General features: G+C 42.8%; 1 protein-coding gene across 1 annotated transcript in view; it reads right to left on the minus strand.

Moving 5' to 3' along the window:
* lrba (LPS responsive beige-like anchor protein) overlaps positions 1 to 11261 on the minus strand; it is a 981767-nt gene extending 970506 nt beyond the window's left edge. Inside the window, 1 exon segment of the mRNA XM_038791976.1 lies at positions 10486 to 11261. Within this exon segment, the coding sequence (XP_038647904.1) occupies positions 10486 to 10752 (267 nt within the window). The 5' untranslated portion in view covers positions 10753 to 11261.
* Between the last annotated feature and the right edge of the window lie 1607 nt (positions 11262 to 12868).

Raw genomic sequence — 12868 nt, forward strand, 5'->3', positions numbered from 1 at the left:
ATCCACTGGGACTTTTAAGAATCTTGAAATTACAACCATTGCATCCAACATCTCTGCAGCCACCTATTTTAAAACGCACAAATGCTGGTCATCATTTCCAGGGGACTTGTCAGCCTTTAGTCTCATTAGGGTCCCTCGTATTTTTCCTCGAGACAAGTTCCTCCCTCCATTTTACCCTTCCATTTTCTACTAATCTTAAGATGCTTGTTGTCTCTTCTGTGAAGACAGATACAAAATACTTCTTCAGTCTCAGAATTGGTCCCATTACCAATTCCCAAGTCTCACCATTTAGTTCAGCTGCACTTGCAGAAGCACCTGTTTTACTAGTTTGCTTTCTTGCAACTTTACTTTCATATTCTAATTTATCCCTCTTTTTTTTTAAGTCAAGCGTGCCTGGTTCCTAAGATTTTCCATAATATCCTGGCTTGCCACTAATCTTTGTAGTAGAGTTACTCCTTTTCTTTCAACTTGCTTTAATTCTTAACTTCTTTCATTAATCACATATGACGATTCTCTCTCAACTTTCTTTCTCAATGGAATATCTTTGCCGAGTTACGAAATATCTCCATAAATATCTGTCCTTGCTTATCGACTGTCTTACCTTTAACACAGAAACATACATAGAAAGTAGAAGTAGGAGGCCATTCGGCCCCCCGAGCCTGCTCCGCCATTCATTATCACAGCTGATAATCAAGTTCAATAACCTGATCCCACCTTCCCCTCCATATCCCTTGATCCCTTTAGCCGCAAGGGCTGTATCTCATTCCTTTTTGAAATTGCACAACATTTTGGCCTCAACTATTTGTGGCAGTGAATTCCACAGATTCACAACTCTCTAGGTGAAGAAATTTCTCCTCATCTCAGTCCTAAAAGATTTCCCTCTTGTCTTCAAACTATGACCCCTAGTTATGGAGTCCATCATCATCAGGGGGATTCTTTCTAAATCTACCCTGTCTAATCCTGTTAGAATTTTATAAGTTTCAATGATCCCCTCTGACTCTTCTAAACTCCAATGAATATGATCCTACCCGACTTAATCTCTCCGCATATGACAGTCCTGCCATTTCAGGAATCAGCCTGGTAAGCCTTCACTGCACTTGATAGCAAGAACATCCTTCCTGAGACAAGGACACCAAAATTGCACACAATATTTCAGGGGCGGCCTTCCCAACACCCAGTACAACTGCAGTAAAACATCACTATTCTATACTCAAAATCCTCTCGCCATGAAGATCAACATACCATTTGCCTTCTTTACTGTCTGCTGTACCTGCACACTTATTTTCTGCAACTGATGAACGATGACACCAAGATCTCACTGAGTATCCACCTCTCTCAATTTACAACCTTTCAAATAATAATCTGCCTTCCTATTTTTGCTACTGAACCAGATAACCTCACATTTATCCACATTATTCTGCATCTGCCATGCATATGCCCACTCACTCAGCCTGCCCAAATCTCACTGAAGCATCTCTGCATCCTCCTCACAGCTCACCCTCCCACCCAACTTTGTATCATCTGCAAATTTGGAGACAAAATACATTTAGTTTCCTCACCCAAATCATTAATATATAAATTGAACAGTTGGGGTACAAGCACAGATCCCTGTTATACCCCACTAATCACTGCCTACCAATCGTAAAAAGACCCATTTATTCCAACTTTTTGCTTCCTGCCTGCTAACCAACTTTCTATCCATCTCAAGAGACTACCCACAATCCCATGCGCTTCAACATTACATAGTAATCTGCTATGCAAGGCCTTGTGAAAAACCTTCTGAAAGTCTAAATAAATCACATCCACTGGTTCTCCCTGATTAACTCTACTAGTTACATCTTTAAAGAATTCCAGTAGATTTGTCAAGGATAATTTCCCTTTCGTAACTCCATGTTTACTTTGTCAGATTATACCACTGATCTCACCTTTATTAACGGAGCTACCCCACATCTTTTTTCTTTTCACTCTTCTCACCTTTACTTACAGAGCTACCCCACATCTGTTTCTGTTCACTCTATGCTTCCAAAATGTTAAATAGACTTGATCATTCAGTGCCCACTCTTGCTCACTTTACACCCATGTCTTTGTGCCAGCCATATCATTCCCATTTATTTCTATTTGTGCTATCTGTTCATCCATCTTGTTACAAATACTGGATGGATTCAGATAAATACTGTTAATACTATCTTTTTACCGTTTTCTCTACTTTGCCCGATGTACACTTTAATATTGGTATGCTCTGTTGCTCCCTGTCTTAATAACATTTTGTTTAACATTATTCAATGCTGCCACCGCCACCTATGATTTTCTCTTCCAGCCAGCAATGGACTCCTAAGTATGCCAAGTTGCATAACGCACTAACTCTGCCACTGAACTACATGACATTTCAAAGACGACGGTAAAACACAATTATGTTCATTACCTTTTTTGGTGGCTTAGAGAGAAAGGTGACAACAACACCATTTCCGCATGCTCACATACAGAATCCTGTATTTTTGAACTGATATTTGAAAAATTAAGGGGCGATTGGAAGATGCAATCTATTTTAAGTTAATGATGGCTCAATAAATCAAGGGTAACTTCGAACACCAGTTCTTCGTGGTGAATCAATGCCTCACAATTTAATCATTGTGGGAGACTTTAAAAATGTTCTACTCTGTCTCCATTCCCACCTAATACCATTGTTCTTTCCCTCTATTCTCCTTTCTACACAGGATTTACTTTGGCTGAACTATTCCAACTTGTACTTCCTGGTTCATACTCTGCATACGTCAAGAAAGGTTTCCTCAGTCTGATTATTTGAAAAGGCGCACTTACCCAGATTCCCTTTATGGACTTTCACACTGTATCAGACTCTCAAAAGCACACAAAAGATCTGTGGGTAGGTGTAAGCTTAACGAACAGCAGACACCATTTGCTCAACAAGCAGTTTGTTTGTCACTGACCACAAAATACAGGTCACTGCCTCAAACTACATAATGTCATACAGATAAAATCACAATATAAATATAAAAAGATGCAGGCAAACCTTTCCAACTTGCACTGAATCCCACCAATGCATATTGCAACTGCAAAACTTTAAAGTTCCTGTTGACCCAATATACAATGGACATGGTCCACCCATAGAGATACACTCCAAATGCTAAGCCCATTGTGCTTATGTGCAAGTTGACAAAGCCAATCCCCAGGCATCCCCAAGTGCAATGGGACTAACTATGGAATTACGCTTTTGGGGGTACCCACGCTCTCCCTGTTTGCAGCGACCACAGAAACCCAAAATCACTGCTTGGCAGACTGCTGTAGGCCCTTTAACTTATGACAACAATAAGCCTGTACTAATTGATACATTTAAATCCAAGCCAACCTGTTGTACTCATTTTCTTTTAAATAAATTTAGAGTACCCAATTCAGTTTTTCCAAATTAAGGGGGAATTTAGCATGGCCAATCCACCTACCCTGCATGTCTTTGGGTTGTGGAGGCGAAACCCACACAACACGGGGAGAATGTACAAACTCCACACGGACAGTGACCCAGAGCCGGGATCGAACCTGGGACCTCGGCACCGTGAAGCATGCAGTCCTAACCACTGCACCACCGTGCTGCCCCCTACCTGTTGTACTCATGACGGTTGAGATGGTCAAGAGTGTGATCTCGGTGTCTCGCAGCAATCAAACATGGACTGGCTGATCTAATGGGATGGAGAAATCAGCCGGTAATATATGACAGCAGCACAGCAGGCCAGTGCAGGACAGAATGAGCCAGCAAAAGTCCAGCGCAGGAGTAAATACTCCAATGAAGTGGAATGTCCAGTCAAGTCTAATATCAGTGGCTTTGCTGGCAACTGTCTGGCAGGATACTGTTCTTTAGCCAGAAGAGACTTTCTGAAGGCCAGTAAAGATCACTGGGGGATGACAATTTTTAAAAAATATAAATTTAAACTACCCAATTATTTTTTTCCCCCAATTAAGGACCAATCCACCTACTCAGCACTTTTTTTGGGTTGAAACCCACGCAAACATGGGGAGAATGTGAAACTCCACACGGACAGTGACCCGGGGCCGGGATCAAACACTGGCCCTCAGCGCCTTGAGGCAACAGTGCTAACCACTGCACCCGCCATGCCGGGAGGATGACGGTTACTCACTGGTTATAACTGTTTACACATGACCACCAGCCATTATATCAGACCAGCATATGTTCTCTCTTGAAGAACAGAAAATGGCAAAGGGACAGACATTTTATACTTTCTTGCTTCATCAGTTGTTTGCAATCCATGAAAACGTAGGTGGCTTTTCGTCTGCACTTTTTGTTCACAAAATCAATGTGATTGTAGGTAAAATCTTGTAAGGATGTATTTTCAGTTGTCAGTATTTCCAAGTTTGTCAAATGCCCCTGACTCACTGTAATTCACAGATAATTTGTCACTCTTAATACAGAGAAAGAACATTCATCAGAAGTATTTGTGACAGGTATTGATAAAAAGATCTTCAGAATGGTTTCCACATTTGAAAGGGCTGCCTGCAAACCATCACGTAAAAGTCTGTACATATCAGCCGATGATCTCAAAACACTGTGCCTATCTTAATGAAATGAATGAATTGTACGACTTCATCTTCAAAAAGTTTTGGGTCTATATTCTCCCAGTCAAATTCAATAACCTCTCACTGCAGCAGCTTTTAGCATTCTCATCCAAACTTTTGTCAAAAAGCAAAATGATTCAACAATGTTCTTCAGCGATTTACTTCTATTCTGCAACTGTACCATTATTGTGTCACAAATAACATTGATAGTCTCAATGATGATCTTCTTTCCCCCCTTTTAAAGTGATTTTATTGTCTCTGGTTTCATCAAAAAAATTACTTCTGGTGTCTCGTACACTTATCAGAGGGACCTGTAATCCTTTGTTAACGTTAATGCCTCTGCTTTCACTGAGGTATCGCCCATGACAAAATTTCCACCTGAGGCTAACAATGGTGAAGCATTCAAAAAGGTTGTACCAATGTTTTACAGCAATTTGCAAAAACATCAATTATTTGAAGAACACAGTTTTCAACTTCTCTGCTAAGGATTCTGCTTCAGCTTGTCTGATGCGCATTTCTTTATATCGCCAATGTTCAGTCTCAAAGCCAGAACAGCATCTGCACAATCATTATTTTTTCATTGTTAATTGTTTTCTAGGTGCCTGTTCGGAGCCTGATTTCAGCATATCCCACCAATGCATAGAAACGGAAAAGGCGGCATACAAGTTTTGAACAAAGTCAAAAAAAATGTACAGCTCCTACATTGCAGATTAAATTCAAGGAGTGACTGGAACATGAGATGAATAATGCAGTCTTGTTGTAGACCTGAATATTTTCCTGTCATATTTGGGGCATTATCAAAGATCTTCCTCTGACAATTTTTGATGCCAAAACCTAATTTGCTTCCTGTGTCTGCGTGGGTCTCACTTCCCACAACCAAAGATGTGCAGGGTAGGTGGATTGACCACGCTAAATTGGCCCTTAATTGGAAAAAAAATTGGATACTCTTAAATTTTTTTTAAAAATTTTTAAACTAAATTTGCAATGATTTCCAAAACAGTTGTCTCCAGGCACTCAGAAAAGTGGGATTGAAGTTGGACAAAACAGAAATCCCTCTACAACTTCACCATTGCTGATCACGTACCTTAAAACTAATGTTAAACGGTCTACACGACTCACATCTAGGTGTTGAATCAACTGTTATGGATTAGTATTTGGCATCTTTTACTTCATTAGCGAATTGATTTCTGAACCGCTCTACGATTATAGTGATGAAGTAATCGTAGGTTCTGTACGTTAAAATGTTGGCCTTCCCTGAGCCACAATATTGATAAAGGGCATTTGAAAAGTTGAGAAGCTCAAATTTACCGAGATATTCAAGACAGGATACAAAATTACCCCAACTTGACACTGATGACTCATCATGTCCTCTTCGGAGGTAGTCCCAAGGAAGGCAGCAGTTTGACTGCGGCAACACATCTCAGCACGTTCTTCTAGAAAGAACACTCCTTTTCAAACTGAGCTGATAATGCAGAATCAATTCTTCCAGATAATTTACATATTTGAACGATGTACACGTAGCCTTTATATGACTTTTGGAGGTTTCATGAACAGAAATCTCTCTTCCGGGCAGCACAGTGGTTAGCGCTGGGACTACAGCGCCAAGGACCCAGGTTTGAATCCCGGCCCTGGGTCACTATCCGTGTGGAGTTGGCACATTCTCCCGTGTGTGCTTGGGTTGCACCACCAAAACCCAAAAAGATGTGCTGGTTGGATGGATTGGCCACACTAAATTGTCCCTTAATTGGAAAAAAAAATAATATTGGATACTCCTTTTTCTAAAAAACAATATCTCTTCCAAAGTTTCTCCAGTTCAAGTACCCATCGACAAATGATTGTTTCCCATTACTAGGATCAGGGAATAAATTTGAAAACATAACAGTAGACTGCCTTAGAGATGTCCAGAAAAGCAAAATCAACCAATTCTCTTCACCTCATAAAACGGGACTCAGAAAGACTTATAAACTGCTTTCAGCCTCGAACGCCAGATGTTCCATGTTACCCATGTTCGTTGGTGTATTTATTACGAAAAGTTTTATCCATACCCAGTAGAATAGATTTTGGCCATAAGGAAACATCTTCCCTCACTTCAGCAGGAGAGGAATAAGGAGTTTGAGCAGTATCTTGTAGTCCCATTCCCATTTCAAAGTCCACATCTTGTTCACGTTTTTCAGGGGATGTTATCATCTCTGGAAATCACCAGGTTGAAGTCACCAGGCAAGTCACCAAAACTTTTTGTGGATGCTGTTGTGCAGTTTGGGCTCTGCTCAATATTTCAGACCTCCAAACTGTCTTTTTGACGAGCTTCGTCCTCTTGCCTCTCTTTCAACATCCTGTGTTTTTCACTTCCAGATTCATAGTGTCAGTTCACGTTGACTGGGGATGATTCATCTTGATTTCAACGATTCACGAATAAATCTTCAGAATATTCTGTCAAGTGAAGCCTCTTTAAACAAAATCAGCTGATTGTCTAAATTGCTCAGAAGCAGTGACAAACAAAACTTATGAGTTGGTGGTGGGGGTGCTTGAGGTGGTAGTCTTCGAAAATTGTGAAAAGAATTGGAGAGAGGATGAACCTGAGGTCATCCTGTGATGCCGATGGATGGTCAAAGAAAGCCACGTTTCATAAAAGACACCACAATCGACCAGAGAGAAATGACTGACACCAAAAACGCCAGTAAATTCAACTTGCCAAAACAATGAGATATGTTGGTTGCTGCCCCGCCTTCTCACACTCAGCCCTGCCTGGTTGTCCTCTGGCTCTGGTCGGGTGGCCCCACCCCCGAAGGCTTCTGCTCCCCAATTGCTTGAGACATGATGCCAGCACTTGCCTGGCCTTCTTCACACCTCCCAACTGGTGCTCTGCTCACCTCCAGGATCTCGCTCCGATGGCTGGGCCTCGAGCCTCGGTGACCATGTCTGCTCCTGCCTGGCTGCTGCTGATAGTTATCTGGCTTTTTGGACTCTATTCTTTTTGGCTGGTTGTTCATCCGTCCTCCTCAGCCTTGGCCTGGAGGTCACCCACCTCCCCTTAAATGAACGTTTGCCAGCGCATCTTATCGCCTTGCTGAAGGCTTTGCAGACACGCACCCCAACTTTAGGTCGCCTACCTCACTTTTGCCTCAGGTAGTCCGCCAGACCGAGTATCAGAAATCTGGCTACTGCTTTGCACCTTTACTCAATGAAAGTTCAGAAACTTTTCAGCAAATTCAGGAGATCTATGTCTCAACTGCTCTAAGTCTCCACTACCTCGCAACATCTGGCGAACTGTTCTCTAAAGGGGAGACCACCTCTCCATATGGGGCCTCCACATTGGCCAGGGCCCCGCGCTGCAGTGCTGAGTGTTTCATTGAAAGTCCGCCTCTGGCACTAACTTAATATACAGGTGGAGTTTAACCAACAAATCGAATACAATCCACCAATGCTGGTAAGCTTCCCACAGTTATTTCCATGAGGACCAGCCTCCCAAAGGGAAAGTGTTAACACATGAAGCTGTTCCATGACCCTACATAAGCGAGGCAATCTGATCAGTCAATCAAAATTGCAGTTGACCTGCTCCGCATAACTTGGTTTCACTCAAATATTGGGACATCTTGTCTGCAACAAGGCATTGGCCTTGTTCTAAACTTCCATCAAGCTAATAGCCCTACCTCAGAGTCCCCATTAAACCCCAGAAAGATAGGGGTAGCATGGTGGGGCAGTGGTTAGCATTGCTGCCTTACGGCGCCAAAGACCCAGGTTTGATCCAGGCCCTGGGTCACTGCCTGTGTGGAGCTTGCACATTCTCCCCATGTCTGCGTGGGTCTCATCCCTTGAACCCAAAACGATGTGCATGCTAAATTGGCCATGCTCCTTAAATTGGAAAAAAGAATTTCCAATTTATTTATTTGTTTCAAAAAAATAAACCCCAAAAAGGAAGGGAAGAAAGAACTATTAATGCCTTTCACAACTCCAGGACATCCTAAAGTCCTTTACAACCAATAAAGCAATCTTGAAGTAGTAATTTTTGCACACAGCAAGCTCTCACAAGCATCAATATGACAGTGACCAATTAACCAGTTTGTGACATTGTTTGAGGTATAAATACAGCCCAGGGACATCAGAGAGAACACCCCAGCTCTTCTTCAAAATAGCACCATTGATGTTTAAGTTCGCTTCAGAGGGCCAACGTTAACATTTCATCCAGAAGATGGCACTTTCCTCACAGCAGTACTCCCTTGATACAGCACTGAAGAGCCAGCCTTGATTTTTTGCTCAAGGCTCTGGAATGATAACCAGCAAGTGGTCATTAGACAACTGACAAGCACAGATTTGAGCCTCTGTTGGGGAGCAGGTATTGTGATTCATACGCATTGTGCCGAATAGCAAGTCATAAAATGAGAATGCACATTATCACAACCGACCTGACAAAAGCATGGATATACACCATATCTCAATGAATGATGGTTCCACCAAATTGGTTGTAATAGATGCTTCAACAGAAGCTGCTTTTGTGTCTCTGAAACCGATATTCGCACTGTGCAGAAGTTGCAATCTAAATATATTCCTGATCCACACGTTATGAAACTAGTTCCAAGAATTTAGAATAAGATTGAATTTGATTTGTTTCAATATGTTTCATTTCATAGGACAGATTTCTCATTTTCTAATATGTAATACTGTAATTCCAGGGACAATGAGCCAGATTCTGGTACACTGGCTGGGGTTCACTCAAGACATTTAACTAACTGGCAAAATGGGGTGTTTGTAAGTATTGCACTGACTGATGCACTAGTGAAGACATGCATAAAGTGGTATATTAATTCTTTGTGCACTTTTCTAAGCTGTCACCTATACCGAAAGCAACAATTAATGTTTTCTGAAATGTCATCATTGTTACATTTTTCTGCAAAATTAAAGAATACAATACAAATCGTTTAACACAAATGTCATTTCCTATTACATTTGTATATTTCTAGCAATTAGCACAATAGAAATTGTAACACTCCAGTTTTCTTTTATCAAGTAACACCCCTGATCCAAATTGAAACCGATGACTTTCTGTACCAGTAACCTATATCTGTATCAGTGTACTCGTATCCCCCAAAACGCAAAAGGGAGATCTCAGCCGCATTAACTATCACAATTTTGCCTTACGTAACACAGGTGATTTAACATTAACATTTTTTTACTTTCCATGTGCTTGCTGGGAAGTAATCATGGTGCCAAATCAATTGTGCCCGAACACTGGAAAACAAAATAGCTGCGGCACTAGAAAATAACTTTTACTTGAGTGAAACATGCAACTGTGTTGCATAATTTATTACGAAAGCACAGGTATATTGGTGTATATGTAACCTAAATTACAGCACTAAATATTAAATAGATACATTAAAAATATCTCGTTTTCCCCTTCAAATTGGACCCATTAGTGACAAGGCGCTTTCCCAGCGCACCCCAATATTACCTGATGCCGAGATACCGGAGTTTGATGTGGTCGCGCGTTTGTAATTTCACTTCCGCGTCCACATTTCTCACAAACCAACCGACATCAGGTGCTCACATTTTAGGCCGCGGGCAGAACCTTATCGAATAATCGGCCCACCCTTCATACATGCAAAAAAAATGCAGTTGGTAAACTCAGATCAAAACCAGGAATGGTGCAAGTATCCCCACCTCGGTGCGCTGTACGGAAGACAGGTGACAAGGTCAGGCTGTGTCTCCGTCAAAACTTTCAACCCCGAATCATTTTAAAGTTCATTATTGCAAGACGATGAAGCAAAATAAAACTTCTCAAATATCAAACGCACAGTTCTAAGATGTAAAAATGAAAGCGTTGCGTTGGTTGCAAGTGACCATGTGTGTGTGTGGAGACAGAGTGGCTGTGAATTAGGAACTGGTGTTACCGCGGACGCTATCTCTTACCAGGTTAAATATGGTTTCCACCATGTCTCGATTGGTGACTTCGCCGGCTTGCAAAAGACTTTGTAACACGGCGAATTTCATCCGGATCCCTCGAATAGGTACAGGGGGGTTGAGGCCCAGGGAAACAGCCGCATCACCAGCCGGCGAGGTTTTGGTGGTGGAGGGGAGAGAAACATGACCCTCGTCCGCCGCCTGCTCCCCTGGTGTCGGCGCTGGTTGGCCTCCCTCGGAGTCCGCCAGCTGCGGGTTTCCATCCTCTTTGGACATGGCGATTTTCCGCACAGGAGAGAGAGAGAGGAAGATGCGAGAAAACAGCCACCGACAGACAAGTTCAACTTGAATCCAGGCTCGGGTCAGGTGGCTACTCTAAGCCTGCTCGGGCTGGAGAGACGCTGCTGCTCTGTCTCGCCCGTGGGGGGAGGGGGGCTGCCAAATTCGCCGGCTCGTGCAGTGTCGCGCTCGCCTTTGAAAACGACCGTCGGTGTCTCGCGTGCGGACTAACGGTTGGATTCTTTTCCTCGTTCGTCTCAGCCTCGCGCCGCCATGACAGCGTCAAAGCACCGAACTCCAGCTTCCGACTGTACGCGCGCCAGTCGGGAGCAGCTCGAGAGAGAGCCACTGCGCATGTCCGCCACCCAGGGATTGGCCAGCACGCAGCCCAGGTGTGACCAACAGGTAAAGATGAAGGTGTGCACTGGTGGCTGGGGTTGGGAGTTCAAAGAATGCAAGGACGGAGGAAATGTGAGGAGAGTAAGACGAGGGAATGGGAGAGAGGGAGAGGCTCACGGATAGCAACCGCCCTGCAAGTTCGCTGTGAATCAATGGCAGCGCCATCTGCTGCGTGGGCAGACTTGCGCAACCTTAAACCTTAATGTCAAACCGTGCGAACTTCCTGGACGTTTTCTTTGGTAAATCGCAATTAAGTTAGCGTAGTCTTTTTTTTAAAAAGGGGCCGACTCAACTATTGAAAGTAGCAAATAAAACAGATTATGTCGCCATTACATACTAGATTCGTCGGCATCTGTGAAAGAGAAAAGGGCGATTCAAACGCCGTTTGAACGTTCGTCAGGACTAAAATAGGAAAGGCGACTGAGGGACGGTGAGCTGTCGAGGGATTTAAACACACTTTTGATTCATTGGGAGATTAGGAGCAAATGTAATTTTTTAATTAAAAACAGGGGATCAGCAAATATGGGCAGAGGAGTTTGAGATTGTATTATATCATAGAAGCTGTGAGGCCGGGCTGTTGAATCTGAAGGTGATTAAGGTGAATGAGATTTTAAGCGGCAAGTTCCGCTTAAAGTTGCACGTAACTCGATTTGCACATAAATCTTGTTAGGTCATATTACAGTCCAACGACTTGACATATGATATAGGCTAACACTCCAACGCAGGACTAAAAGAAAGAGAATAAATACTTGCATTTATATCATAGCAACGTGAACACAAAATTGGCTGAGTGACAGGGGACAGCAAGTTGGTAAAGGATTTTTTGGGGGCTGGAGGAAGATGTGTAGATGAGTTTTCCAGGTGTTGGGATTCTGGCTTTTCCTGATATATATTAATGACATAGACCTCAGTATACAGAGCACAATTTCAAAGATGTGCAAATTAGGTGGATTGGCCGCTCTTTTGAGGTCCACCCACAAAATAAAAGAAAGGAAACAAACTTAGGGACAAAGCAAAAAAAGGCTGCTCCTCTTAGGGGCACTGCGCGAATGTAACAAAGATCAATGGAAACTTAAAAACATCAAATGAGATTGCAATTAAAGGGGTCAGTAAAGCACCCCAACCCCTGCAATGCCCACCCAGCACAGAAGGCTCAATGGTGCCCGTGGACACCGCATGGTGTTTGCACTGGCTATGCTCACGAGCTCTGACTGTCTCAGAGGCTGGATCCCGAGAGAGCGGGAAAACTAGTGCCCTCTGGCTTTATAGTGGTCGTGTCCTGTCTGGTGATTGGCTGCTGTGTTCTGTGTGCTTACTGGTCATCCTGTGTGTCAAACACTGCCAATCTGCACTCTATTATGTACATAGATGTATATTATGACATCTCCCCCTTTTTTTGTAATTTGTGTTCAGATAATAAATATTAAGGTGCATGTGTGTGAGGACGTGTATATGTGCGTGACTATATACAGAATGTGCTAAAATGGACTTATATACATAGGAAGGTGTCGCTAGTGCAGATATAGGCAGATGAAACAGTAAAAAAAACGATATGTACAGAGGTCAAAACGATGAGGCAACAAAATTGTGCAAACGTTCAGTCTATAAGTTTAGTCTCTGTGGTGGGCGACAAGTCCTGGTTGACTTGGAAAGGCTGGACTGCCGCCAATGCGGTGGTCGCAGAGGTCGGCAGGATTGCTGGTAGATCGGTGGC

Source organism: Scyliorhinus canicula, chromosome 3 (assembly GCF_902713615.1).
Source record: "Scyliorhinus canicula chromosome 3, sScyCan1.1, whole genome shotgun sequence".
NCBI classification, from domain to species: Eukaryota; Metazoa; Chordata; class Chondrichthyes; order Carcharhiniformes; family Scyliorhinidae; genus Scyliorhinus; species Scyliorhinus canicula.